This window comes from Vespa velutina, chromosome 3 (genome assembly GCF_912470025.1).
Source record: "Vespa velutina chromosome 3, iVesVel2.1, whole genome shotgun sequence".
Classification (NCBI taxonomy): Eukaryota; Metazoa; Arthropoda; class Insecta; order Hymenoptera; family Vespidae; genus Vespa; species Vespa velutina.
In genome coordinates this window covers 5,737,771-5,765,432 of record NC_062190.1, presented here as the reverse complement: position 1 = coordinate 5,765,432, position 27,662 = coordinate 5,737,771, and the positions used below count along the sequence as shown (strand labels likewise).

General features: G+C 28.5%; 7 protein-coding genes across 12 annotated transcripts; 3 read left to right on the top strand and 4 right to left on the bottom strand.

The window, feature by feature from the left end:
* The first annotated feature begins 1,820 nt into the window (after positions 1-1,820).
* On the top strand, positions 1,821-7,467 carry LOC124947440 (protein yellow-like). 2 transcript variants are annotated; one of them, XM_047489549.1, is made up of 5 exons: positions 1,821-2,055; positions 5,413-5,540; positions 5,657-5,956; positions 6,027-6,276; positions 6,343-7,467. In XM_047489549.1, the coding sequence occupies exons 1-5, from the start codon at positions 1,881-1,883 to the stop codon at positions 7,281-7,283; spliced, it is 1,794 nt and encodes a 597-aa protein (XP_047345505.1). In that variant the 5' UTR covers positions 1,821-1,880; the 3' UTR covers positions 7,284-7,467. The 2 variants fall into 2 exon arrangements, with proteins under 2 accessions (XP_047345505.1, XP_047345506.1); XM_047489550.1 differs by lacking the exon at positions 1,821-2,055 and adding an exon at positions 4,347-4,696.
* LOC124947439 (protein PFC0760c-like) lies at positions 5,025-13,233 on the bottom strand. 4 transcript variants are annotated; one of them, XR_007100413.1, is made up of 5 exons: positions 12,299-13,233; positions 11,009-12,199; positions 10,299-10,800; positions 5,828-10,238; positions 5,025-5,750 (listed from the first exon to the last, which is right to left on the bottom strand). XR_007100413.1 is itself a non-coding variant. In XM_047489548.1 (4 exons), exons 1-4 carry the CDS (start codon positions 12,486-12,488, stop codon positions 7,589-7,591), a joined length of 4,533 nt encoding a protein of 1,510 aa, XP_047345504.1. In that variant the 5' UTR covers positions 12,489-13,233; the 3' UTR covers positions 5,025-7,588. The 4 variants fall into 4 exon arrangements, 1 of the variants encoding a protein (XP_047345504.1); XR_007100414.1 differs by having other exon boundaries at positions 5,025-6,108; positions 6,551-10,238; XR_007100415.1 differs by having other exon boundaries at positions 6,551-10,238.
* Positions 13,234-13,374: 141 nt separating this feature from the next.
* Positions 13,375-21,324, bottom strand: LOC124947442 (eukaryotic translation initiation factor 2 subunit 3, Y-linked). The gene is made up of 9 exons (XM_047489554.1): positions 21,145-21,324; positions 20,629-20,692; positions 20,306-20,416; positions 15,542-15,775; positions 15,293-15,451; positions 14,840-15,069; positions 14,557-14,701; positions 13,820-13,989; positions 13,375-13,731 (listed from the first exon to the last, which is right to left on the bottom strand). The coding sequence occupies exons 1-9, from the start codon at positions 21,214-21,216 to the stop codon at positions 13,495-13,497; spliced, it is 1,422 nt and encodes a 473-aa protein (XP_047345510.1). The 5' UTR covers positions 21,217-21,324; the 3' UTR covers positions 13,375-13,494.
* LOC124947441 (histone-lysine N-methyltransferase SUV39H2) lies at positions 16,206-19,226 on the bottom strand. Its single transcript, XM_047489553.1, has one exon. The coding sequence runs from the start codon at positions 18,940-18,942 to the stop codon at positions 17,164-17,166; it is 1,779 nt and encodes a 592-aa protein (XP_047345509.1). The 5' UTR covers positions 18,943-19,226; the 3' UTR covers positions 16,206-17,163.
* A 547-nt stretch (positions 21,325-21,871) lies between the features above and the next one.
* Positions 21,872-22,875, top strand: LOC124947651 (28S ribosomal protein S18c, mitochondrial). Its single transcript, XM_047490108.1, has 3 exons — positions 21,872-22,229; positions 22,303-22,510; positions 22,611-22,875. Exons 1-3 carry the CDS (start codon positions 22,098-22,100, stop codon positions 22,700-22,702), a joined length of 432 nt encoding a protein of 143 aa, XP_047346064.1. The 5' UTR covers positions 21,872-22,097; the 3' UTR covers positions 22,703-22,875.
* Positions 22,328-23,695, bottom strand: LOC124947650. Of its 2 annotated transcripts, none has more exons than XM_047490106.1 (3): positions 23,360-23,695; positions 23,082-23,283; positions 22,328-23,007 (listed from the first exon to the last, which is right to left on the bottom strand). In XM_047490106.1, exons 1-3 carry the CDS (start codon positions 23,512-23,514, stop codon positions 22,816-22,818), a joined length of 549 nt encoding a protein of 182 aa, XP_047346062.1. In that variant the 5' UTR covers positions 23,515-23,695; the 3' UTR covers positions 22,328-22,815. The 2 variants fall into 2 exon arrangements, with proteins under 2 accessions (XP_047346062.1, XP_047346061.1); XM_047490105.1 differs by having other exon boundaries at positions 23,082-23,286; positions 23,360-23,686.
* Positions 23,028-25,566, top strand: LOC124947649 (U1 small nuclear ribonucleoprotein A). The gene is made up of 3 exons (XM_047490104.1): positions 23,028-23,882; positions 24,059-24,300; positions 24,384-25,566. The coding sequence occupies exons 2-3, from the start codon at positions 24,064-24,066 to the stop codon at positions 24,840-24,842; spliced, it is 696 nt and encodes a 231-aa protein (XP_047346060.1). The 5' UTR covers positions 23,028-23,882; positions 24,059-24,063; the 3' UTR covers positions 24,843-25,566.
* Positions 25,567-27,662: the final 2,096 nt, after the last annotated feature.

Here is a 27,662-nt window from a genome sequence, read left to right as displayed (position 1 = left end):
TTTGAACGTGCCGATTGAATTTTGTACGTACAAGTAGTAAAGTATTAAAGAAATTCAATATTTTTTCATTCTAATTAACACCAGTAATTTTACTGATTGTTAGTGCATAATTTTGTATTTTTGAAGATAATTTATTTATTCTTTATATCTGTTTTAATAAAATGAAACCTACTTACTCGTGAATGTAAAATTATAATTCTTGCATAAGATAATGAAAAATCGAATGAATAGATCGTTAGATATGGGAAAATAATTTTTTCCGTATATTTTTATACATAAATTAATAATCATAAATCATAAATGCATATCGAGTAAATAATCGGTATTATATAAAAATAAAAATAACAATAATCTCTTTAATAAAATAAATAATTAATAAAAGTATAGCAAAAGATCGTTTAATATATTCATTTTCATTCCGCAATAACTTTTAATTATAAAAATCTTTATTTATAACGATTAATGTAAAAGAAAAAGAGTAAAAGTATTTTATTTTGAAAGGCTACGAGGAACGATAGTGATCAAGAGGTATGTTTCTTGAATAAGTCAGCCTGAGATTTTACGATTATATTTAAGACGGCTGGTTAGTCAGACGATTGCCAATCGAAAGAAGTAGTCCTTTGCTGCGAGTTGGAGACAAATCTTCGAGGAGTGCACACAAATGATGAAGTGATAGATAAAATAAAATAGTCAAAAATTTATGCAAAGTATTGTGTATGTGCTTTGTAGATATGAAATTAAGAGTGAATTAATAATTTATTACTATTAATAAAAGTTTTACAATAAATTATGTGACATTCACGTTTTTTATTTAAAAAAAGAAATAACAATAATAATAATAAATTTCTTTTTTATACATATAAAAAATTTAATTTGTTTAAAAAAAAAATTGAAAATGCTTTGATAACAGTGATTTAGAACAATTTAATAGATAATTAAAATCTTGATCGGTCGATCGATTGATATAATTATAGATCGTGACAATGTTTGAATAGTAAAAGAAAGAAAATTTTGTTCTCAATAAAAACTGTAATCCTGCGTCTTTTCTTGTTCTTTCCTATTCATGCTCTATTTATGAGAAAGAAATAATCTACATCTGTGCTGTAACGGTTTGAACAAAGCGGATCTATTTAGAATGATCTATTCTGTGATGTTAATCAGTGCTAGCATAATACAGCTACAGACAGTGTAGTCATTGATTGAAAGTGAGCTTTCAGAGGATTGGAACGTTCATTGAATTGTTTTAAATCGGAAAAGTGACTATCTTACTTAAAATCACGTCGTGTGTTTCGTTTCAATAGTAAAACGTATCGACGGACGATTGATCATTGATCTTTCGACAAATAAAGTACATTCGCATGAAATCAGAATTAAATCGATCAATTCAGTTTGATAATTACGAACTAACACGTTGATATTTAATAATAACAATTATAATTTAAAACGATTGTGAAAGTATTAAATTGGTATAAGTTAGATTGAGAAATCGATGAAAATTTTTTACTTTATGAAAAAAATCGTCATTCAGTAGATATATACAAATATTTCAGAGAAAATTATTATCTCCTTGGATGTTGGTATGAAGTAATATTCGTTCTTTTTTTTTTTTTTTTCTATAGATAGTAGATTGGTCGTTGCATGTGACGTAAAGAATGTCGATTTTCTCAACCACAGGTGTTAAAAAAGATGAAATAAAACTGGTTGTTTAATAGTTATGTTATAATTCTTGGAATATATCTATCTATTCGATTTTACAATGTTACATACATATTCAATTGTTTGAATGTCAACAATTTTAAACAATTTGACTAACTTTGAATGTAAATTAATTTCTCTTTCCTATTTTTTTTTTGTTTCTTTTCTTTTTACACAGATACGCAATGATGAGAAGAAAGAAAAGAGTCGACTCTCGGCCAATGCAATCCAACAACTATTTTTATAGCTCTCCCAATTATTTCTTTGACTATAAGAAACCAATCACGTGGACTAATCATGTGGTACATTACCAGCAACACGAACTCGCAAATCGAAAGATCGAAGAACATAACGAAAACCGTAAGTTTCATGTTTTCAATTCATCAACATTATAATTTTCATAATATTGAAAAACATAATATTGAAAAGCACACAATCTGAGCAGAATAATTAACGACTGACTTTAATTTGCTTACCTCGAGAATTTCAAATGAAATCTAATGAATTTCTTAAAAAGAAAGGTTGGATAAAACAAACGTTTTATTCTTTCGCAGTATATTTTAATCTTAAACTTAAGTTTCAATTTCTCACATCGAATTTGTTAGACTCGTAACGAAAGTTTAAACGGAAAGTAATAGACGTTTCTAGTCATTGAGAGAACTCTAGTGAAACATCACGGCGATCTTCTCTTTCTATTTTGCAATACCATAACGTGTTTACTCGTCTAAATCGTATAGCCGAAGTAAAATTATATTACTTTCACTAATAACAACTAAGAAATATGCATATTTTAAAAATTTTCGATATATATTATTTTTCCGTATATAAATGAAGTTAATTAATATAATATATAATATAATTGATTAATGATACATATAAAAATATATAATATTATGATTATATATAATATAATAAATTAATATATAATGCAATGAATAAATCGTAAATTATATTAAAATAAAAAAATTTTCTGAATTATTAAATGGTTTTGAATTACGAAAAAAAAAAAAGAAAAAGGAAAAAGACAAGAATTCCAAAGCACGCACATAACTCATTTCTTTTGACCATAATAATAAACCTTAGTAGAGCAAGATAATTTTCGGTACAGCGAGTATGCGTGAACGTTTGCGATTATCGTTGGAGTGCTCATTAAATCTATGTAACAATGAGATGAAGCCTTCGTTACTTCCTTTCAAAAACAACCGAGATTTTCCCTTTAGTATGAGATGCTACGTATTACTGTTAAATTAATATGCGAGTTTCACCAAGGAGAATTTGAAGTTTATGGTAAAAACGATTCTTGGGAGATAGGCCCGCTGTCTCCTCGTAAAAAACTTAATAACTTTACTCATTCCTGTTGAAAACCGGAATGTTTTAAGGACAATTATGCAACACTATGATGGCTTGACTTTCTCTGAAATGTAATGATCTCTCTTCTTCTATATTTTTTCTTTTTTTTTTTTTTGATATTTCACATATGTAAATTCGTAAAAAATCTTATTGCAAAAAAAATCAAAGAACGCGATTGAAAAAAGTTAATAATGATTTCGTCCTTTAATTATGTAACAATAAGATTCTTTGCCTTTCTTTGAAATGCAACGTTTATTGTTTTTCATATATGCGAATTCAAATCTTATAGCAAAAAAAAATCGAGGAACATGAAAAAAAACAACAACAACAATCTCGATCGAAATTATTGCAAAAGAAAGATTATTGATATTTAAATCTTGATGTTTAATCGATGGAACTTGAAGAAAATCAAGCAAATAAGAACTACTTGACATTTCTTTCTCTCGATATCTTCTACGTCAATGGTGACCTATACAGTAATGATCTGCACTACTATGATCCGGATCAGTTTGTTACAATGAAAGGGAAAGTTTCTGGCGTAAAAAATATACCGTGTCTCATCAACAATAGGACAGACATCTAAGCCGATGACACGTTCCAATCTTAACTAACAATAGTCATAAGATATGCACCTTGATTATGCTTTCGACTAAATTAGACTATTCTTTATTTATAATCTTGTCAAGTTTAGGAAGTAAGTAAATTAATAAGTTGATTAAGTTTTATTGGTATTAAGGATAACCTGGTATTAAGATGAACCTGTTATAAATATTGTACTATTAATGCCACGCGATATTTTCATTAAAACATTATATCATAACTTTAATTCAAATAGTAACAATTAGTATATAAAAAACACATATATATATATATATATATATATATATACATATGTATATGTATATATAGATATATATATGTATATATAAATATCTATTTTACATTAATCAGAAAATTGTGATAAATTTATGGGAAATGAATTTGATAAAGATATAATGAATCTTCTTCGTTCAATTTTATTATCTTTTATCTATTACTATAATACTATAATGAATGTGTGAGAAACGAAGACTTTGAAAGGAATTTCTATTAATCGAGAGGATGGTGCGACCTTTTCTCTTAAGAAGTATCACGAACTTCCAACTCCCTTGAATTCACTGACCTATAAGATATCGTCCTTCTCTATGAAGACACGAACGAAGATGCTAAGAAAAATGAGGGAGAGCATCTTCAAAGAGAAGGGATTAGCCATTCTCTCTCCTTTCGTAGTATCGAGGTACATTTACGAGCCGGATAGTGAATATGGCAGTCAGGAATCATCCATGCTTCCATCTCGAACGATACCGCGTGTAGTCCTTGATTTTCTCTCATCGCGAAAGTCTTCCTCGAGCTTGTTCAAAACCGAATATCATTTTTGTTGTACATTTTCTCCAAAGTTAATCGATTTCATTTTGACAACAGTATCGAAAGTCATCGAGTTCTTTTCAAAGTGTTCCTTTAAAATTAACATCGTTCACTTTCATTAATTAACTTTCTAATTGATTTGTGATATGATTCGTCATGTTGTTCTCATTATAATCGACTTATCCTGATCGTTGATTTATCGATATTATTATTATTTATTATACAACATTTGTTATTCGTCCTTAAAGTAAGTAAGCTACAAGCATTCAAAGCTTAAAGAATCAATCACTGTGATTTATAATATATGAGAAAAAAGAATGTATAATACTTACGTTCGTATACTTTTGATATAAACGAAATATCAATCTAACGTACAGATCATTTTGCATATAAATTTAATTTACTAGATGTGTATTTCCTTTCAAAGACTCATTCTAAGAAATGAAAACGGAAGCGAGATTGCTTCGTTTGTGTTTCCACGACAAAGAGCAAACATACGAATTACAACATATCGTTGATCATGTTTTTCAACATTTACCTTATCGATGATCATTGAGTAATGTTAATAGTATTACGTATGTGTATATGTGTGTGTGTGTGTGTCTGTTCTCTCTACTCCCCCTCTGTGATTTTTTTTATGATACATATCTCCATTAACGGAACACGAAAGGCGAAGTTCCGATCGATCCATTTTTCAACTAACTTGCGAAATTTTGCTCCGAGCGAGGAGACATTTCATGTAGTTACATAACTTTCATTATACTTCGAGCTTATAAGTCGATTTTAACGATTTGGCAAGAGATCTCGAATTCGTTACGTGTTCGAAAAGAAAAAAAAGAACAAAACAAAATGAACAATCGAGAAAATTAGGTCATATAGTAATATACATTGATCATTTGATAAGAATCAAAGTATTTCGATCGTGAACTTCATATCAATTTTTTCTTGAATTTCTTTTTACAGGTATGGCCAATGTGATGCCATGGCTTCTCTCGATGTCTCTTCTTGGTTTTCAACAATTCGCAGCTCATCCTGGCATTGCACCGATTTCACGAGAACTCGAAGCACCGATTTTTCCCCTTCATGACTCGGTACAAACCCAAATATTTCGCGTATCGATAGATGACAATAATCTTGAAATTATTAAAATAATATATAATCGTGCATTTCGTCTTATGCTGAATTATCTATATACTACACTCATCAGTCAGCAGGTAATCCGGTATCGCAAGAAAAATTATCAACTCCAACTTCGTGTGATTCTTATGGGAATTCGTTAGAAAATAAATTAACAGGGACAACTGAAAAAAACAATATTCTTTATGGTTCTATACCAATTACGGCAGGTCGATTTTTCCAATCAAATAATCATGATTACTCGAGAACCATAGGTGATGTCCTTAAGAACAATGCCCATTCGATAAATCAACTTGAGTTTCATGAATTTAATTATGATCTCAATCACGAGCCAGTTGAAGACGAGTACGTTGGACCAGCGATGAGTTTGGTAAAGATTTGATTATCCCTTTCTAAACAATTTTCGATCTTCTCTATCGATCTTGCTAATTTTAATTTAGGTTTACGCTTGGTCGACCGTAGACTTTGAGTTCGATAATATCGAAGAACGAGATCAAGCTATATTTGATGGTAATTACATAGCTGAAAATAATTTACCATTAGGATTAGAAGTATATCAAAACAGAGTCTTCGTTACTCTTCCAAAATGGAAGGAAGGAATACCAGTAACATTGGCAACTGTTCCAAGATATTCCAAAACAAAGAGTCCAAAATTGAAGCCATATCCTGATTGGGATTGGAATATGTCTGGTTAGTTTGAATCTAAACAAATCATATCTATCGAAATGATTTTCTAATACTTTTTTATACTTTTAGATAAATGCGATGGTCTTACGTCAGTGTTTAGGATACAAGTAGACGAATGTGATCGTCTTTGGGTTTTGGATTCTGGAGTGACAAATATCGCGAAAAAACCAACGCAAAGTTGCCCACCGGTACTCTACATTTTCGATCTTCGAACTGATAAATTGATCAAGAAATATACTTTACCACAGGAACAAGTAAAAGAGGATTCTTTGCTCACGAATATAGTGGTTGATGTAAGAGATGGAGATTGTGGTGGCGCAATGGCATATCTTTCAGATGTCTGGAGATTCGGTATAATCGTTTATGACTTCTACAAGGATTCATCCTTCAGATTCGAACATCATTTCTTCTTTCCCGATCCTTTGGCTGCGAAATACGAACTCCATGGTATAAAATTCCAATGGACTGACGGAATCTTCGGCATTGCATTAAGTCCTATCGATATTCACAACGACAGGACCCTGTTCTTTCATCCCATGTCGAGTTTCAGAGAATTCGCAGTCTCCACGTCTGTCCTTCGAGACAAGAGAATGGTCGATCATAATACCGATAAATTTATACCGATTGGAAGACCAAGAGCCAAGGATTATGGTCATTCGTCTGGTTCCGTTGTCGACAGAAACGGTGTAATGTTCTTCAACATGGTTACTCGTGACTCAGTATGGTGTTGGGATACAAGAAAGGAATATATACCTGAGAATTTAGGTGTAATAGGTACCAGTAACATCTCATTAGTCTTTCCTAATGACATTAAAGTCGATCATGAGGAAGAGCAAAACGTTTGGATGATCTCCAATAGGTTACCGATGTATCTCTATGAAAATTTAGATAGCAGCAAGATCAATTTTAGAATCTTCAAGGCACACGTTAAGGATGCTGTTAAAGACACTATTTGTGATCCTGATCACGTGGTACCTGATTATGGCCAGGGTTATGATGAAACTTGTTGAATGTTGTAAGAAATCCACTTGAAGTTTTGAATAGTTAAAACAAAACGATCGAACAAATTTAGCTTATGTACAATAATTATTAAGATGATGAAAATATTTTATTAACAAAAGGATAGTAAAAAAAAATATTTAATGTCTATAGATTAATCTCGTAATATTAATTACGAAATAATAAAAGAAAGAAAGCTGTAATAATTATTTATAAAAGCGATTCAATCAATCATTACTTTTTTATGAATATATAAAAATGTATATTTTTTATTAACCCAACTAAGATCCTCAAATTTGTATCCTTTGACAAATTATCAAGAAAAGTCTTCCATGAAACTACCTCCTTCAAAAGATATTACGTTTTCAGATTCAATAGTAGTTTTAGTATACATCGTATCAAAACTATCTCTTATACTGGAAATTTGCAAATTTGTACTTTTTATCGAAGCTTGATCATCCTCTTCAACTTCATCGATGAAGTCAATCACACCGTTTCTTTCTTGGTTTTCAGGTTCAACGGTGAACTCTGATATATTTACTGAATTTGAGGAAACAACCATATCATATTTTTCAGGTAAAAAATCGTCAGAAAAATTCTTCTTAAACGTATCCGAATTCATTTCGTACGGTCTATAGGCATATATAGAATTATGCAAATCCCACATAAAGAAATATGATCCTAGAATTTCCATGTAAATAGCTAAGAGAAAACTGAAGAAAGCTATTATCATTTTCAAGGAAGGTTGATCGGAATCTTTGATCGTTTCATAGCCTAGAGAATCTATTTCCGGATCAATGATATCCATTGTCCTTGTTTCACTGAGTGCAATAGTAATTTCACTGTCGTATTGAACAACTTCGTTTGTAGGAAGATTATCGATTAAAGTCGATCTTGAATCTAAAGACAAATCTTCGTCTTCCATTACCAAGATACAAAGATCAAAATTCCTATCAGTTTCCATAGAACTTTGTAGAATATCTTCGAGATCATTAATCTCGTCTTCGATATCTTGAACGTTTGGAAGCGTCAATGTGTCTCCAACGTAAATATCCATATCATTATTAGAATCAAGAACGAATTCATCGACGGTCGATGGCAAACGATAAATATTATAAAAATTTTCGAAGAATGACGTGGATCGTTCGTCATTGATAGATCGAGAATCACGTGGAAAAGTTCTAATGATAATCTCAGGTTTATGAGAGAATGCAGCATGGACCAGACTGGCTGTGACGTCATCGACGATATCTCTCTGCTGATTACCATAAAGATCGGACGATTCGAAATTCATTCCTCGTAAATTTTTATTAGTTAATAAAATACCATGAGGACGTAAACTCCAATGGATGTTTCTTGCGATATCCATCATGTGTAGAGACATGTTTCTGCGTCTAACTTGATGATGATTTCGATCATCGATCGATTCAATTACATTTTCAGTTTTTGTAGTAGATGAAAGTGAAATGGAATTTGTTAAGGAAAAAAATGAATTATCTTTTTCAACATTTAACATGTCGATCTTAAATTTTTCGATTTCTTCAATTTCAGATTCTTTTGTTGTATCAATCATTTGTATTTTTTCTTCTTCTTTTTCATTTACTTTTTTATTTTCTGTACATTCAATGAAATCTTTTAAATCAGACGAATTAATAGACATATCTCTTTTAGAAATAATGGATTCCGTCGAATTAAAAGTCTTAAAATTTTGATTTGAACCAAAATCCAAATTGGTTCGTAAATATTGATAAGACGAAGGTAGTCCAAAGGGAACACTTATGTCTTCCCTATCAGTATTTCTATCAAGTTCAAGGCTATCTGTTATCTTTTGACTGTTTCTTAAAGAAAGATTCAATTTCATTGCATCTTGATTAGATTTGCTATGTTTCATATACACTTGACTATCCCTTATTGCCAGAATTTTTCTCAACTCTTGCCTAAACCAATGACTACCATGACGATCTAAAAGATTCAACATAATTGCAGCATCTTTACTTTGTATATTAGGTAATCGAGAAAACGATAATTCGTTTTCAAGAAAATTAAGATTTTCCTTCTCCTTTATTAACTCTTTGTTATTAATATTACTAACATATTCGAAGAAATCAGTTGTGTTATGTATTTCAATTTCGTTGTATGAATCAAAATGATCTTGATATGTATTAAATTCATATGAATCAGCCTCGTTTCTTTTTTGTATTTGTCTGTAATTATTTTTCACTTTAGAATAAGACATTACTTGGGCCGACCAAGTTTTAGTATTATCTTTAAAGGAATATAGCATATCAGTTTTCTGTTGTTTCTTTTTTTCCATCTCTCGTTTGTCCTCCATCAAAGTGATCTCATTGTAAGCTCTCAAAGCTTTCATTTCTAAAAGTTCTCTTTCTTTAGAAGATGTCATACGTTTTCTTCTCTTTTTCATTGATATCATGTTATGTCTCGATTGATCAAAGTATTCGGTATGTTTATAACTATCAAACGAAGTCTTGACCATCTTATTTTTAATATTGGTTAATCTATGAAGTGATTCCTTTTGAATTTCCTTAGGACATGCAGGTGATTTTTCTAAAAAATTAGAATTATCGTATTCTAAAGTATCAGCTATCTGTGTCATGGCCAAAATGTTCCAATTTTTACAATAACATGGTCCAATTTCTAAATTATCTTCGTAGCATTCATCATTTTTAATTAAATTCTTAGTATTTAATAATTGATTTAAATTGGTATTGGTCGCAAACTTTGGACATACGTTGTCCATGTAATCGACATGTACATTATGATCATTATTTTTATTATTTCCTTTATTATCGTATATGTAATTGTTCAAACTTTCTGTGGTTTGAGTACTAATAATATTATAACTATTATCAGTATTATTATTTACATTTAAATTACTCCAAACACTTTCATAAACGTTAAATGAATTATTACTTTTGTATTCTTCTTTTGGTTCGACACTTGTGTATCTAAAATGATAACACTTCAATAAGATATTCTTACTTAAATACAAACGTTAAAAAATGTACCTATGTTTTGTAATTAATTCTTGATTGGCCACATCAAAATTCTGAAATTTGCCTCCAATAAATTTTGTCCTGTTAGAAATTTTAGAATTATTTACAGATTCGTATTCCATACCAGTGTAACACGCAATTTGTTTTGGTATTTTAAACAATAATTCTGTATTCTTGTTATTCCATATCATCATTCTTCCTCGATCAAATAAATTCTTCGAATTCGAAGCTTTAAATAATGTTTTTTTGTATATATCGTTCGTATTTTCAACAAATTTTTCATTAAATTGTAATTGAGGATCAAAAAATTCATCGATTAGCAATTCTTTACCATAGAGATTAGTGATGTTGAATTTTTGATAGAACGGTAAACAGCCTATTGTAGAGAAGATACTAGTGCTAGGAAGAATGTAAGATCGATTGTTGAAAATATAATTGTAATTTCTTGTCATTTCTAAATGAACTGTTTTCGATGTATCTACTACAGGATTTATTATTTCTAAATTAGGTTCCTCTGTAAAAATAATCATCATATAAAATAATCATATATATATATATATATGAAAGATTATTTTTACAGATATATATAATATATATATATATATATATATATATATATATATATATATATATATATATATATATATAATAATTGAATATATTTATATATATATTTAATTATTCTATTTTTATCATTCACGATACACGTAAAATATTCTTACTTAAGAAAGAATTATTTTCCAATTTTGTATGAATAAAATCTTTTGCATTAATCATTTGACTTCGTAAAAAAGTATTACAATTAATCTTTGTATCTTCTTCTTGTTCACTATTAGTAATGGTTGCATTATTTTTGGATAATTTTCTGATGTCTGTGTCATCCAAGGAAGTAATATTCTCCTCTGGAATTTTATTATCATTTATTAAAACATCAATTTCATGATTAGATGTACAATTAACTTCACTTAAACATTTATTTTTTTTATTTAAAAGACAAGGATAAATAGATTTAGAAAGGATAGTTTGTTCCTTGAAAGGACATTCTATTAATTGTCTATCCCCTACGAGAGGAAAACATGGTCTAGACTCTACTTTCTCTCTCGTTACTGGACATGACTTTTTCTTTTCTTTCTTCTTAATAAATTCTAATTTTGTTTCTTCTTTTTCATCGATACAATCTAGTACAAAAGCTGTTATAGATTCCTTAGCTTGTGTCAATTCCATTACTTCTTCATGGATCAATTCTCTTTTTGCTTCAACTGAAACATCTTCGGTCTTATCATTAATCTTTTGGACTTCTCTAAACTTCTCAACAGGATTATCTTTTATATGAAATATAGGCATATCAGTTTTCGCCATCAAATAATCAATGATAGATGGATCTCTTATCCTACGATCTTTTATCAGATCAATTTTTCCTATCTCCTTTTTCTTTGCATATTCTTCTTGTATCTTATAAATTATAGCACTCTCTAACATCCTTTTGCGGACTCTAGCACGTGCATTGATTATATCAACATCAGTCAATCCCAAAAGCTTCATACATTTCTCAATAGGTATCAAATTATTATTACGAATTATCTGAGAAATGACTTCTTCTGTGTCATCAGATTCAAAACTGCTGATAGTCGTTAACGTTGTCAACGATCTAGATATTTTACTTTCGTTGGAATCGTTGAAAATTGAACTATAAAATGCGTCGTTCAGATTAGGTAAACTCATACAACGTCTTCCCGAGTACAAATCGAATGTTGATTCCTTGCTAACTATTTCCATGCTACTGCCATCCAAGAAGATATTATATGCGATAGAATATTTTGCTTGTAAAGCTTTCCTTATCTTTCTAATCCTTTCTATTTTTTTCAACTCTATATAAGAACATGCAATTGCATACCATATGTAAGCAGAATTAGCTGTAAATATTATTATTATTTGTTTAAGTAGATAAATTTTGTAAAAAATTAAGTTTGTAAACAATTTAAGTATCGATCTATATCACGTATCAAACTTACTTAATGAAATAAGTTCAACGACAACAAATTCGATCATTCGAAACGAAGAAAATCTTTCTTTACCCCATAGCCAGATGAATATAGCTATAACAATCAATTTTAATATAAGATTTTGAAAAAAACTCAGGATCAACCATGGCAGAAGTAAATTTGGTCGACTCCATGTTAAAATTGGATAAAAATTAATCATGTATAAAAATGTATAAACATAAGCGACTATCTTCCTTGTGATAACGATCCATGTTAGGGCTATTTGCAATGAAAAATAATAATGTGTAAAATATCATTCAACATACATAGAACATATTTTTCTTGATATTAACTTATTTTTATCCAATACTCAAAATCTGTAGAGAGAAAGAAGTATTGTTGAGTCAATGACAAATTCCAAATCTTTTCAATTTGTTGGGACCAGTCAAAAGGATGCCATTCCAATGTGCTGTTGAGCTTCGGAATATTATCATCTCGTTACTTACTTTAATGATTTAAGAAATATTTTATTTTTTTCCCGTTGCATGACCGATACTTTATCATTATACTTAGAACATCTTAAATACAAAAAGAAACTATATCCAATAATTATTTCAGAAATCTTACCAAACCTAACATAGTCATTACTAATAATTCAGCCTGAAAGGATATTCCTATATAATGTCCAACGAATCTTGGCATTCTGCACTTAAAATTTCGGAAGACATTAAATTTTCTTGAATGAATGATATTACCAAAAACGAATCATGATATTGCTTTGATTTCTTCGAATTTCGAATATTAAGATAATTAAAAGTATTCGATGAAAAGGAAAATTTAAACGATATGATTCATAGTTTCATTACAATCTGTCAATCCATATAATCATACGCTTGAACACAGCGTACATGATTGTGTAAATTCAATTATTTATAGTGATTTATAGATAATATTAACGTCAACACATAACATGCTTTTATTTTCGTCATACTTTTCATAATAACTTAAAGATTGATGAGATATGAAATTAAAACAAAAATTCATTTGAAAATTAAATGTTAGTAAAATAAAAGAAAGAAAATAACGAAACACACAAATAAACCGCGTAAGATAAATGGCATGATTTATTACAAATATTGCTTACAACTGTATAAACCCAATAGGTATAAGTTATAAGACTGTTAATAAATCTTTGTCGTTATCCTCTCTTTGCGATGTTAAAGAAATTATTTTCCATCGAGGACAGGTTCTATCGTTTGTCCTCCACAAATCTGACCCCAACCAATCAAACGCCAATGCTTTTCGACACGACGCGACAATGCAATCTTTTCGTCGATTTCTGTACACACTGGACTCGTCAAGCTTATTTTAGCTAAATCAGCACGGGTAGCTAAAACTCGACCGCCAGTACTAAGAGAGCCAATATTCACTAGCAATACTTCATTTCTAGATAATTTTGGTACCTATAAAAAAAATTATATAAGATCCCAAATGATAGAAATTATAAATGACGAAAAAATAAAAATAATAATAACATAATAAAAATCTTACTCTCGCTCCTTTCTTATCACCCTCCGTTCTTACACCCAACAAACGTTTTAAAAGATAGTACGATATTTCAAGTTCAATGAATATTTTAGGTAATGCCCCAACAGCTCCTAAAATTTGTCCCACTAAACGATCAGCTCTGCACAAAGTTGGTTCGATTTTCGTTCCAACACCTTGAAGAATTATAGATCAGTATGCTAACGCTAATCTGTTCTTTATAATTATTTTAACTAAGCTTAATTGATATCGCCTTATATAAATCTACAGATATTGTTTAAAAAAGTTTAACTTTTCGTGACTTCACAGATGTAATTCAAGGAATCTTAGGAGTCATAAAAATTGAAAATTTAATTTTTCTTTTTTTGCAATTGCGAATACGGAATCATAGGAAGGAAAACTGAGAGGACAGATATACTATTGGAATTGATGATCAAATTGTAAGAAAAAAGCTAATTACTTATTAAAATGTATAGAACTGAAGATAACCTTTTCAATTCTGGTTGTAAAAGATTTAGAATCACAACATATATGCCTTTCTTATTATTCTCATTTCGTTTAATTTCTCTTCAATCCTAAGATTTCTTATGTCACTTCTGCGCAATCTTTTTGCTTTAAGATACATTAATATTTATCTTATCCTGGAATCACAGGAAATGCAATCTTGAATCTAATGTACTAAGGGTGTGGTAAAATATGGCTCCTTATTAAGTAATAGATAATTAATATAATAATTAACTCACCTATAAGGCCACCGGGAACTGCGAATTGTAGCTCGTTCTGTTCGGCAAATAGCGAAACGATACGTGAAAATATAGGACGACACGTTAATTTCCCTTCACTATCTTTAGAGACTAATCCAGGTCGGACTTCGATTTCCATGCCAACCTGTAGCAACATAATATTTATTAGAAATTATTTATTAGAAAATTCGAAAATAGAAACAGTGATAGATTTAAAGAGAAAAACAGAAGCTGTGAGAAAGTTGGAAAGAAAAAGAAATATAAAAAGATCATGGAAAAATACCTTCAATACACCTCTTAATATACTGCCTCCTGCAACTCCACCTTTGAGATCGTCCACTTCGCAACCAGGCTTATTAACGTCGAACGATCGGATAACGATCAATCGTGGTTCTGACGTAAAATCTCTAAGTGGGACCGGAATTTTCTTTGTTATATACTCGCACAATACTTCAATGTTATATTTCAGTTGAGCAGAAATTGGAATAACAGGAGCTCCTTCTGCCACAGTACCTAATTTATTTTAAATAAAAAGTAACTATATAGATAATTGTCTTAAGAATGATTGATGACAAACTATTATTAAAATCTTTTTTATTATTATTAATTACTATTTACTATTTACTCTATTACTCTATTACTATACTATATACTATTTAATTTATTTATATATATATATATATATATATTTATTTATTTATTTACTAATACTAATTATTATTGATATGTAAGTTACCTTGAACGAATTTCAATATTTGTTCGTACTGTTCTTTCGCCTGAGCTTCCTTCACTAAGTCAATTTTATTTTGCAAAATGATTATGTGCTTTAACTTCATGATTTCAATCGCAGCTAAATGTTCAGAAGTTTGTGGTTGTGGACACGACTCATTGCCAGCTACGTAGAACAAGAGAAATTATTTCATCGTTAAAGAAATTGATTACAATTGCGAACGAATAATTTTATTAAAAATTTATTAAATAATACCAATTAAAAGTAACGCTGCATCCATAACGGCAGCTCCGTTAAGCATAGTTGCCATAAGAATATCGTGTCCAGGGCAATCTACGAAGGACACATGTCGAACCAATTGAAATCGTCCAGGACAAACGGGACGTAAACAAGGAAAGGAATCATCTTTACTAGATCCTCCTGATATGTAACAAGCCGGCCTTGGACATTTTTCATTATCACACTTATAAATCTTTGCATTCGCATATCCTATAACACAAAATGAAAATTGAAAAGAAGGATTCAGTAATGAACTTTCTATCTGATCAAATGTAAAGGAATAATTTGTGTTTTATATAATCATGTAAAATGTGAAATAGAAAAAGGAAAGATAAAGGAAACGCGATTAAAATTCCTTCAAATTTATTACTCAACATAAAAATGATATAAACAATTAAAAAAAGGAAAAAGAAAAACATACACACATGCACACACACACACGCGCGCGCACACACACACGCGCGCACACACACACATACACACGCGCGCGTGCACACACACACACACAAGTGTGTATGCCTATATATATATATATATATATATATATATATATATATATATATATATATATATACATATATATATATACATATATATATATATATATATATATATATATATATATATATATATATGACATAACGACAAATGTTAAGTTTACAAAGAATTAAAAAAGTATATATATGCTAAACAATACTTTTATATATCTTTCAAGTATTATCTATAATTTGATCTCTTTGACTGATTGTTTATACCTAATATATTCATTAATTCAGAACGTAGTAATACAATTACCCGTATGTGCGTATCAAGGAAAAGATGGTAAAATATTGTTTTACATATTTTCTTTTTTACATTTATGCCTTATATAACTTTTATGACAATTAATTGCAAAAAATTGATTCATTGTACTAATCCAAATAAAACGATAGAGTATAATATTACATTCGATAGATACACAGTTTTCATCAAAATAGAATTATTGCCTTGTATAAAAACTACTGCTAATATGTTAGATATAGTCATGGTTTGAATTATTTCTATTTATTTACATAACTTCTCTTACAACATATAATACGAAAACAATATAAAATGTTGCTTTCACAGCAAATACTGGTATTCCAAAACGAAATATATTATCATGTATCATCATCATTTCTGTTTTCAATTTCTTTTACTTCTAATAACGAACAGATCTCGATCGATGTTTCAAAAACACCAATTTATCGTATACAAAATAACAACAATTATAATTACTCATTTTCTTATTCCATTATTACTATTTTTTTGTATCATATTCTAATCTCCTTAAGATATTGTAAAGTTATGCAACATTAAATTGTCAATTATTTATGTATTCGATAAAATAAATGCATTGTTACATTCGCGGAATACTTAACGGTGAATGTATATCTTTTAAATGATTTAAATACAAAAATAACTTATAGAAATACTAACTAATCAATTACACTTAATGCATAATGAAATCTCGGTGAAATGATAAACTATAAGTTTAAACTATAGATACACCACAATGTAATCTTCTTCACGATTCTAAATGAAGATTTTCTTTTCAAAGGTAATTCTTGTAATACTTTTTAAAACAAATACTTTCTACAATTTTTAGCACCACACTTGCATAAAACTTTATTGACGATGGTTTTCGAGTCGGGCGTGTCCTGTCGTACTTCGATCTCATTTGTTGGAGATTGAACGATATCGATCTCCTTTCCTTCCTTGATAATATTCTGCGTCACGCGCGTTGTTTTCAAAGGTTGAAACACATAGTCAAATGTAATTTCCTCATTCATTTCGATATCTTTTATGGCGAATAATGCGAGTTTCGGAAGATTAGGATCGAGACAATTGATCCAGACACCGTAAACCGCCAAATTGGGATCACAGGAATGATTGATGAAGTGTGATATGTTTCCATATACAGCTGCATCAACCGTATAAAGACATTGATCGTCGGTTTCGTTATAGTCCAGATCAAAAAGATATGTTCTACCTGCAGCATCATATTCTTTACCACGTTTATCTGCTTCCTCGCTCGAGATTACTTCGCCCACGTATTGTGTTACAAAGGAACCCTTCTTGATACTTTCCAATGTTTTTACACCCCAACCCCTACCGTCGTCGGTTTTAAAAATACAAAACTTTATATTTGTACCACGTTGTGTAACACGATTTAGACATGTCGAATCACATTTACATTGCTTGTTACATTCGTATATCGGTGTACCTGGTTTAACGCGAATTTTTCCCTTTAAAGTATACGGGAAAATACTATCATTTTGTAAGAAACAACATTTTGTATTAGATCCACAATTAACACAATCGCAACCAATCGGAGGATCTTCAGGTATCACTACATCTTCACCCGGAAGATAATCTTCTATATAAAAAAAATCTTCTGGAGGGCCCTCAAGATCCATGAAATTTTCTACAGATATCGATGGCTTCCCTTTACTGATACTGTTCATCTCGTTTTCCCAATCTTTTAACAATTCTAATTGTTCCCTTCTTAAATCGTACAACATAAACCGTAAAATATTCGTTTTAATGTCTATCTCCGCTTTATTTTTTTTTAAATTATTAAGTTTAAAAAAGTTGTTTATACTAGTGTAAAAAGCATTCTCATCGATTAGAGCGCAATCAATCGATTCTCCTTTTTGCTGGATTTTATTTAAAAATTCATAAACGTCTCGCTCCGTCGGATAAAAACCAACTTTTTTTTTCAATTTTTCCAACAATTTGGACCTATTCTTCTCGAAATCCTTCAAAATTTCATTGCAATTTGTTAGATTCTCTAATGGTTCCCACGTATTATGATCGTTGGACCAATTCTTCCACTTGATCAAATACGACGTAGTACCATTTATTTTTTTCTTATTTAGGATTTTCTCCACTTCCCAAGTTTCGTCCTTTTTAGACGTTTTTAATTTAACATTACTATAATGAGGATTACTGTATTTAATATCTTCCAAAACGATTCGTAATTCTTTCAATTTGAATTTCGTGTAATCGTGCTTCAATGGAGTATCGATGAAACCGTTACATCTTGTGTTCCTTTTGTTATATACACCAATATTTAATGAATCAAATTTTTCCATATTTCGACGATTTACACCCATCTTACTAGATCTCTTCTCTTTTCTATTTGAATTAACACGTGAATTAACACGTAAATTAACACTATCTTCCCTGTTGTCTGGATAAAAAGTTGTTTTCTCATCGATTTTTGGCTGCTTCAAACGTTGTTGGACACTTTCAGGCGAAAGTGATCTTTTTTCAGATGTAGAAGATGTTTCACCAAGAATATCTGCATGTTCCATACTGCCTCTCTCAACTGGATGCTCTGTAATGCCAAACATTTAAACGACGTCATTTACTCCGAACTCAAGTTCGATGTTTCAAATTACTGTACATAATTGTGTGATTGTTTTTAAACGACATATCACCATCATTTTTAACACTTTAATCCTCTTCAATCTTATGTAAATTAAAAAATTATAATGTTCCAGAACATTTTGATTGAATTTTGTGTCTATTCTTATGATGACCATTGCAATTATTACTATTAAACGGATATAGTTATTTTTTATAAACAGAAGTATTATTTTTTATTAAAATAATATTTGAAGTAATATTTTTGTTCAATAGTGTAAAAAAGAATATCAAAATCAATATATTTCATTTGTAAACTTTATTTTTATTTTGCAAAAATTAATTTAGTTATAAAAATTATTACCTATAAATATTATATAATATAACATATAAAGACACTTAATATATATTTAAAATCCATATGCAATTCGCCCACGGTTTTTCTAAATGAAAAAAAAAAAAATTATTTCCGAACGTTTAAGGAAATGAATTTATATAAAAAAGAAGTTTCATAAGAAGTTTCGTAATCAAAAGTAGATTCATTAGGCTGCAATTACTACTATTTCATTATTATTGCATTAACCATTGAATTTTTACTAGATAATTTACCTGAAACATTTAGTTTTGTTAATTACAATCACATAATATATACATTTATAAAAATACATATATACATACAACAATACATATATATATATATATACATACATACATACATACATACATACACATACAAACACACACACACACACACACACACACACACAACTTGTAACTACTTATATAATTTTAAATAATTTATTAATTAATATATCATACTTAAATATTATTATAGGAATATTACAATTTTCACTTACCTTATATTCGTTGAACTCAATCATAATTCACATTTCCAATCACTTTCAATCACAATAAAGAATTATATTATTTATGAATTGTTATATGCATTACAAGATAACTACATTTATAATAATTACTACTGAACAGTTTGTCTGTATACATTCTAAGAAATTTTAAACATACTTATATACATTCTAAGAAATTTTTAAAAATTTATTGTATTGGAAATAAAGGAGAAAAATTGTACATTATTAAAAATTATTGTCTTTCTTTACTAATTGAAAATTAGTAAATGCAAATATATTTATATAATAAATATATTTATATACTATTATAATATTAAAATATTACTTTACAAAACCCTATTATATAATGAAAATATTATCAACTCGTTTTGAAAATAAAGTAACTTTCAAAAATTTAATATTATAAATGACAGAATGTTAAATAAATAGCAATTTAGATAAAATTATAGAAAAATAGATAACATTATAACTGAGTTGTACTTACCAAGTTTAATTGTAATATTTCTTTCCAACTCATTTTTAAACCGTACAGTTTGCACACCTGAAATTGCCTTAACGATTGTAGATTTTCCATGCGCTACATGACCAATGGTACCTACAAAAAATTATAAAAATAAATAATTAATTATAATACCATAGAAATATTCAATAATTTTATGAAACAATATTACAGTAACTTATTAAGAAAATGTAATAAAATAAATATCATTTATAAAAGTGAATATTTTTTTATTTAAGTTTTAATATCTTCTTACTTTATTTAGATAAAGTTTAGATAATATTTTAATTTTGTTACGATATACTTACCAATATTTATTGTAGCTTGTCTGCTAATAACTTCACGAGATAAGGCAGTTAATGTACTGACATCCTAAAATTTAAATGAAAGAACTGATTTAAATATGTAACAAAGCAAAACATTGATATAAATAAAATATTAAATATTGATAGTATCATAATAATAATAATAATAATAAAATTATATCAATTATTATACTAACAGTATAATATAATCATAGTACTACAAAGCTGAACAGAGATAATATGTTTTGAGTACACAATAGGAATAATGAGTAATATTATATAAAAATGAAAATTTTTTTGCAAATATATTTATATATTCTAATATGATTTCATAATTCAAGGTTAAAAAAAGCATATATTAACAACTTTTAGGAAAATAATATAACAATAATCCATTTGATATAATTTATACATTGTATATCAAGTGCCAAGCATTAAAAAGTGAGGTTAAATTGAATCGAATGTATGTATGAATGACCGTTATAAATATGTAAAGTTTATAAGTATAATTTTACTCACTAGCTTTGAAAGATCTTGTTTGTATAAATTGGGTTGACCAGTTGTCACACCTAGCCCTTCTTCACCTCCCATAATTGTTAATTCTACGGTATATATTAAGTCGGCCACGCGAAAGTCACTGTAAAAGAAATCGAGACTTCGTTACGCCTCACTTAAAATACAGTATTGAAAGGAATCAGCTTGAATGTATTCACATCTATATCATAGCTAGTTACTAACCGGAAATCAAATGATGTACTAATACAAAATACTAAATATTGTTAACTTAATTCCAATATGTTTAAAAAATAATATAAATATATTTTGACAATAGATCAATAAATTTAATAATAAACTACTTGTCCAACATAAAACAAAAATTTATGAAGTATGAAGTTCATAGACAATTTCTGTGTAAATTTGAAGTTTTCTATCACTTTTACAGTATTGTAACAAAATTTAAATACTTCGAAATACTTTATTTTGGAATAAATGAAAGTCAAATGAATGATACAATGACTTCTTTTACAAAAAATTCTCTGTAATTAGTCAATAATTACACCTATAGAAATTCTTTCTACATTGTTTAAAATGACTCAAATATAATGAATATCGAAAAGAATTTTCAAACATCAACATCAAATATGAAACATTTAAAAATTTGAAATTAATATAAATTGTTTAAGAATATTTCAAATACTTGTATATTGCGTATCATTTCTAATTTTGAACATAGGAACATGTAAAAAAAATATTTTTAGTAGTTGGTAGTATGTGATAACACCACAAATATTATCACTTGTAATAAATATTTGAATTTTTTGTATTTTCTATTAAATTTAACTTCAAATATCGGATGAATATTCAAAATTATTCGGCTTATGCTCTGATTAAACTATATACCTGAAAGTTTTCAAATTCTCCAGATTGTTTGAATATATTCTACACGAGATTATTGTGACATAACCTACATAATGATTCTTGACTATGGTTTTAGAAAAGTAGTTGAGAACTTTGTTAAAAGCAGAGGACAGTATTTTAATAGATTTCTAGGAAGTCTTTCGAACCAAGAGTTGATAAATGAATTTTCAACAGAAGAAGATATGGTAAATTAGTTTAGTTAATTATAATTTTATTTCTTGCTTACTTTTTTATGTTATAAATTTTCATTTATTACAGCCCAATTTAGACATAAATCCTTATATGAAAGAAAAACAACAATGTTTATTATGCAAATTAAACATACAGCCAGATTTTAAAAATGTACGATTACTATCACAATTTCAAAGTAGATACACAGGACAGATTTATGGAAGGCATATAACAGGTTTATGCAAAAATAAACAAGAACAAGTTGAAAAGGAGATCTTAAAAGCGCAACATGCTGGTAAAATTTAATATTATTAGCTATTTGTTAAGAACCAAAATATTGATAACTAATCATTTCTCTCATAGATATAATATAATATGAAATAATATTTTTTAAGGTTTAATGGGACATTTTACAAAAGATCCAAAATATGTAAATGACCCACCATTATTCGATCCCAATCGTCCATTGAGACCACATAAATATTAATGTAAAATTATGGATATATTCTTTAGATTTTGTTAAGAACAAAATAGTAATTTTCATGTTGTATATAAGGTACTATCAAATTAGAAAAATAACCAAAAATATGAAATATTTCATTATTTAATAAATGTGTCATTCTCGGTAGAATAATATACTAAAGATTTAGGTATACCCAATGATGATAATATTTCTTCCATAGTCATTACCTGTCCTCGTTTATTTTCTAAATCTTTCTGCAATCTTTCCAAAGCATCTTGGCAAGCATGTCTCCACCTTTTAATATCAGCTTCCAAATCATCAGAATTGTTCTTTCGATATTAAAAAATTAATTAGATTTAATGTCATTAAAAGATCATAATATAATATTATATAAAAGTTATACCTTTTTACAATATGAAATTTCGTTTTTCAAAATCTCGATTTCTTTCTGTTTCTTTAATATTCTCTTTTCTAATTCTTCTAAATCATTTGGAAATACGTTCATACTCTCATCAATTCCCACGTTTTCCATATCATTTTCGAGATCAAATCGTATCTTTTTCATAGCAATTGATTCTTGAGACAATTTTCGTTTAGTATTTTCCCTACTTGATATTAAATGAATTGTTTATGTAATAAATATATATATATATAATTTCATCCTAAAAATATTCTACTTACACTTGCGATTTAATGTTTACTTGTTCTAAACTTTTAACATTAGATTTACGTTTGAGAGTCACATCAGAAGTGTTAAATAATGAACGAAACGGTTTGTTTACTGTTGGACTATTTTTCAGTTTCATATGTGCTGAAGTTATGGTTTTTTCACACATTTTGTAATAATAAATTTGTTATTGTTTACATAACACACAATTTATTAAAAATTAATACTTATTCAATCAACATCAAATAAATAAATCAATGTCATATGAAATTCATTCTAAATTACACATCCTAAAAAACATACTTGTTTCTCTGAAATCATGCGTTCATTAAGTAGAAAGAAATCACGATTGGTGGAATAACGAATAGTCATCGTCCAATCAGCGTTGTGACATACAGCGACACTGAAAACGCTTTCGATCTGTTGTGTTTTATTCTAACCTCTTCACGGTAATGTCGATGTTTCTTCGTTAATAAAAGTGTTAATTATAAAACTTCCTTAAAAATATAAAATAATATAGAAGTTTAACATTTTTTTGTAAGTATATAAGCTCTGCTATATTGTTAAAAATTATAATTTTTTAAATTATATTTCGAAATTACATTATGATTTCTAAAGGTCATTCAAATTTCGTTAATTTAAAATATTTTCTATATAAAATTATAATTTTTATTTTATATGCAATATTAATAATAATAATATAATCTTTTCAGTAATTATGGATATCAGACCAAATAATACAATTTATATAAATAATCTAAATGAAAAGATAAAAAAAGAAGAATTAAGAAAATCGTTATATGCAATATTTTCTCAATTTGGACAGATATTGGATATAGTAGCATTAAAAACATTAAAAATGCGTGGTCAGGCATTTGTCATTTTCAAAGAAATAGCTAGTGCAACGAATGCCTTAAGATCTATGCAGGGATTTCCTTTTTATGATAAGCCAATGGTATGTATGTTACATAGATATTTGTAGTTTTGAAAAAAGTAGAAAAGTTTTATATATTAAAATTGCTTTATGTGTGTTTTCAGAGGATACAGTATGCTAAGACAGACAGCGATTTAATTGCAAAAATGAAAGGCACATTTGCAGAACGCCCCAAAAAACCAAAACGTGTAGTACCAGCTGCAGATGAAGAAGCAAAACGTGCAAAGAAGCGTGCTAAGGAACAAGCGAAACATTCACAGCAAATTGGATATCATCCTGGTGTACCGCAACATCCAGGATTAGTTAATACAGCTGTACCTGAACAACCACCAAATCAAATTTTGTTCCTTACAAATCTTCCTGATGAAACTAGTGAAATGATGTTATCTATGCTTTTCAATCAATTTCCTGGTTTCAAAGAAGTTCGTTTAGTACCGAATCGGCATGATATTGCATTTGTTGAGTTTGAAAATGAAGTTCAATCAGGTGCTGCCAAAGATGCACTTCAAGGATTTAAAATTACACCTTCACATGCGATGAAAATATCTTTTGCGAAAAAATAATTACAAAGACTTTAATCTTATGATTATTAATGAAATAAATGTGTAAACATTAAATGCAAAAATAATGAGAAAGTTATCAAACTGGACATGTAGTCATATTTTAATAATTTTTATACAATATAGTTTCTTGAATATAAGAAGTATTTATTATTAAGTAATAATTATGCAAAGACCAATCATTCTGTGAATCATGTTTCAAATATTAAAAATATTTTTCACAATATGATAAATATATACACGATTTTGTTCCAGGATATAACTGATTTTGCTTTCGCTTATGATAGTTCTACTATTTAAAGCAATTTATCAATTTTAATTTTATAGTGGTTTACGACAAAAATGATTACAAGCATAATTCTTTATTAATTTTGATGAACAAAATCGCATTTTAAAGATAAAGGTTTAAGCTAGGGCATGATTTCCTTGCATTTTTGAAAAAATGTTATTTTCTTTGAAAAAGATGATGTTTTTTCGAGAATAATTTTTTAAATATACAATATATTCTTATAAACAAGATTAGATAAAAATTAATAAGAATAAATGAAGCGGTATGTTCTTCCCGTCTACAAATTTATCCGTCCATACAAACCACTCCAAATTCTATTATTTTTTCAACTATCGCAACAGATCTTATGCCAGTATTGCATATGCACACTTCACCATAAAAAGTTCCTCATTTATTTTTGCATTCCAAAAATAAAATAAATCAAACATTAAACAAAAATTATTGTCTCGATTATGATATTGTTATGCGCTTGAGTAAATAAGAATAAATGAGAAGTAACAAGCAAAATAAAAATAAATGAGAACTATGTGGATATAATGATGAACATAAGTATAATATTAAATATAATATTTAATCCGAAAATAATAAATGAGAAGAAATAAGAACAAATAAAAATAATAAAGAAATTAGAAATTTTCAGAGCGTTTCTCTAAGAAATTATTTAAAAATTCTTCTATATCTACACTGTTTATTTATTAAAGTATAATAAGCATATAAAGTGTAAATAAATTAGTAAAGTTTAATGTTCAGTCGAAATTAGATTAAAAAGAAGGTTTATTTTATAGAGTTTCGCGAAGTAAATTCCGTAACCGAACTTTAATAAATAACTACTGCAAATTAGAGTCATTGCATCATTGAAGAGGATCTCATTCAACTTCAATGTCAATCTATCTCATTTTCAACCAGCTACGAATCATCCACCCTCTATTTCGACATAAATCGCGGATGAGTGTTTTGAAGCCATTGCAGAACTTCTTAAGTAGTAAATGAATTTTTCAATTTCTCCGATTACTCAATCATGTCAAGGACAAAAGGTCTGAATTGGCACAAATGATTGGTTGTAATTAATTAGTAGAAGAGTATTGAATGACCACGAATAAATTTCTTAGGAGATTTACTCGTAAACGATTTTTTGTGTTTTGATTTATTTATTAAATTAGGATAGGGTCTTCTTGTTCAAACGCATTAATTATAACTATTTGAAATTTTGAATATTTCAATCCATTATTAAATATTTTTTTCTAGTGAAAATAGTAAAAAATCATCATTCAGAATCATCATAATAATGAATGAGCAAGAAGACATTCGCAATGGATAATCTCTAGATTATAAGCGAAATTATATAATTTGTTTTCTAATTATTAGTATAATTGCTTGTAAAAAGGAGCGTCCAAGAATTTTTTATTACATTTTTAAATAAAAATTAATCAAATATGTAATCAACTTTGCTGGTAAACAAAAGGTCTCGATAAAGTCATTGCTTTTGAAAGAGGAAAGCCGAATAAATCATTGATAGAAGACATTGATAGAAGAGACTTGTAGAATCACAGTTCATAGGCCCTAGAATAAATTAATCAATTTTTAGCATAGGATTTTCAGCAATTAATATACCAATTCTTGTTTCTCTCCATATATTTTCTCGATTTTTCTTTTCAGGAAAAGACTCGGTGAGTCTCCTTACTCGGAAAAATTAGGATGAAACGATATTCAATATGTCGATCTCTCGTTCCGAATTCCATCGTCGTCACGTTCCGGCTTCCTTTTCTTTTCTTTCTCCGGCTCTCTTCTTTGTCTCATATTTCTTCTCTTTCTCTCCTTTTTTTAATTTTTTTCTATTTCAAGCTAAATCATCGCCAAATGAACCTTCTTCTTTATCAATTTTTTTCCTCTTTTTCGACTTTTTTTGCCTTTCTTTTCTATTTCTTCTTTCCCTTCTTCTTTTCAGACTAGATCATTAGAGAAAAGATCATCGAGGAAGGAACCATCGGGTGGGATCCTTCCAAGTTTCTTTCTTTTGGTAGGAACAAATCGAGCTCTATTTTGGTACTCTCGTTTTGGTCGGGTGGAATGATATTCAATATGTCTTGCTCTACGTTTCATCGTTGTCACGTACGCACACGTTCTGGGTCTCTTTTTTATCTTATATTCTTCTTCTCTTTCTCTTCTTTATCTTCTCTTTTTCTTTTCCAGGGATCATCGAGGGTTAAATTCATCTTTGATCGAATAAGTCCGATGTATCGTCGAATGGTTTGGTTCATTGTCGATTTTTACACGAGAATACAGGAAAGATAGGAAGACGTGATGGGTGTTCGTGGGCGCGATTAAAAATCCTACCAAGGACTTCATTTTGTTTACGTATTATAAATTACACAACACAAATACTATCGAGCGAATGACTGCATATTTTAATATATTTTTAAGATCCCTTCAAACTAATTCTGATTAAACACTAAAGTACTAAAACTTTACATTGCCAATAATACTTTTACAAAAATAAATAGATAAGATAAATAGTTAAATTCAAAGATAATTCT

Bases quoted from the DNA above. Each gene is read 5' to 3' on its own strand.
- LOC124947440 (XM_047489549.1), top strand. From the start codon at position 1,881: ATGATGAGAAGAAAGAAAAGAGTCGACTCTCGGCCAATGCAATCCAAC. The intron at 2,056-5,412 runs GTAAGTTTCATG...TTCTTTTTACAG, and splicing joins CGAAGAACATAACGAAAACC to GTATGGCCAATGTGATGCCA. The intron at 5,541-5,656 runs GTACAAACCCAA...TACACTCATCAG, and splicing joins TTTTTCCCCTTCATGACTCG to TCAGCAGGTAATCCGGTATC.
- LOC124947439 (XM_047489548.1), bottom strand. From the start codon at position 12,488: ATGATTAATTTTTATCCAATTTTAACATGGAGTCGACCAAATTTACTT. The intron at 12,200-12,298 runs GTAAGTTTGATA...TAATATTTACAG, and splicing joins CGTTGAACTTATTTCATTAA to CTAATTCTGCTTACATATGG. The intron at 10,801-11,008 runs GTAAGAATATTT...TTATTTTTACAG, and splicing joins GGAAAATAATTCTTTCTTAA to AGGAACCTAATTTAGAAATA.
- LOC124947441 (XM_047489553.1), bottom strand. From the start codon at position 18,942: ATGTTTGGCATTACAGAGCATCCAGTTGAGAGAGGCAGTATGGAACAT.
- LOC124947442 (XM_047489554.1), bottom strand. From the start codon at position 21,216: ATGGGAGGTGAAGAAGGGCTAGGTGTGACAACTGGTCAACCCAATTTA. The intron at 20,417-20,628 runs GTAAGTATATCG...AATTTTTTGTAG, and splicing joins ACAAGCTACAATAAATATTG to GTACCATTGGTCATGTAGCG. The intron at 14,702-14,839 runs GTATTTTTCCAT...ATGTTGCTACAG, and splicing joins TATTAAGAGGTGTATTGAAG to GTTGGCATGGAAATCGAAGT.
- LOC124947651 (XM_047490108.1), top strand. From the start codon at position 22,098: ATGATTCTTGACTATGGTTTTAGAAAAGTAGTTGAGAACTTTGTTAAA. The intron at 22,230-22,302 runs GTAAATTAGTTT...CATTTATTACAG, and splicing joins TTTCAACAGAAGAAGATATG to CCCAATTTAGACATAAATCC. The intron at 22,511-22,610 runs GTAAAATTTAAT...ATATTTTTTAAG, and splicing joins CTTAAAAGCGCAACATGCTG to GTTTAATGGGACATTTTACA.
- LOC124947650 (XM_047490105.1), bottom strand. From the start codon at position 23,514: ATGTGTGAAAAAACCATAACTTCAGCACATATGAAACTGAAAAATAGT. The intron at 23,287-23,359 runs GTAAGTAGAATA...TTTAATATCAAG, and splicing joins GTAAACATTAAATCGCAAGT to TAGGGAAAATACTAAACGAA. The intron at 23,008-23,081 runs GTATAACTTTTA...TAATATCGAAAG, and splicing joins AAATTTCATATTGTAAAAAG to AACAATTCTGATGATTTGGA.
- LOC124947649 (XM_047490104.1), top strand. From the start codon at position 24,064: ATGGATATCAGACCAAATAATACAATTTATATAAATAATCTAAATGAA. The intron at 24,301-24,383 runs GTATGTATGTTA...GTGTGTTTTCAG, and splicing joins CTTTTTATGATAAGCCAATG to AGGATACAGTATGCTAAGAC.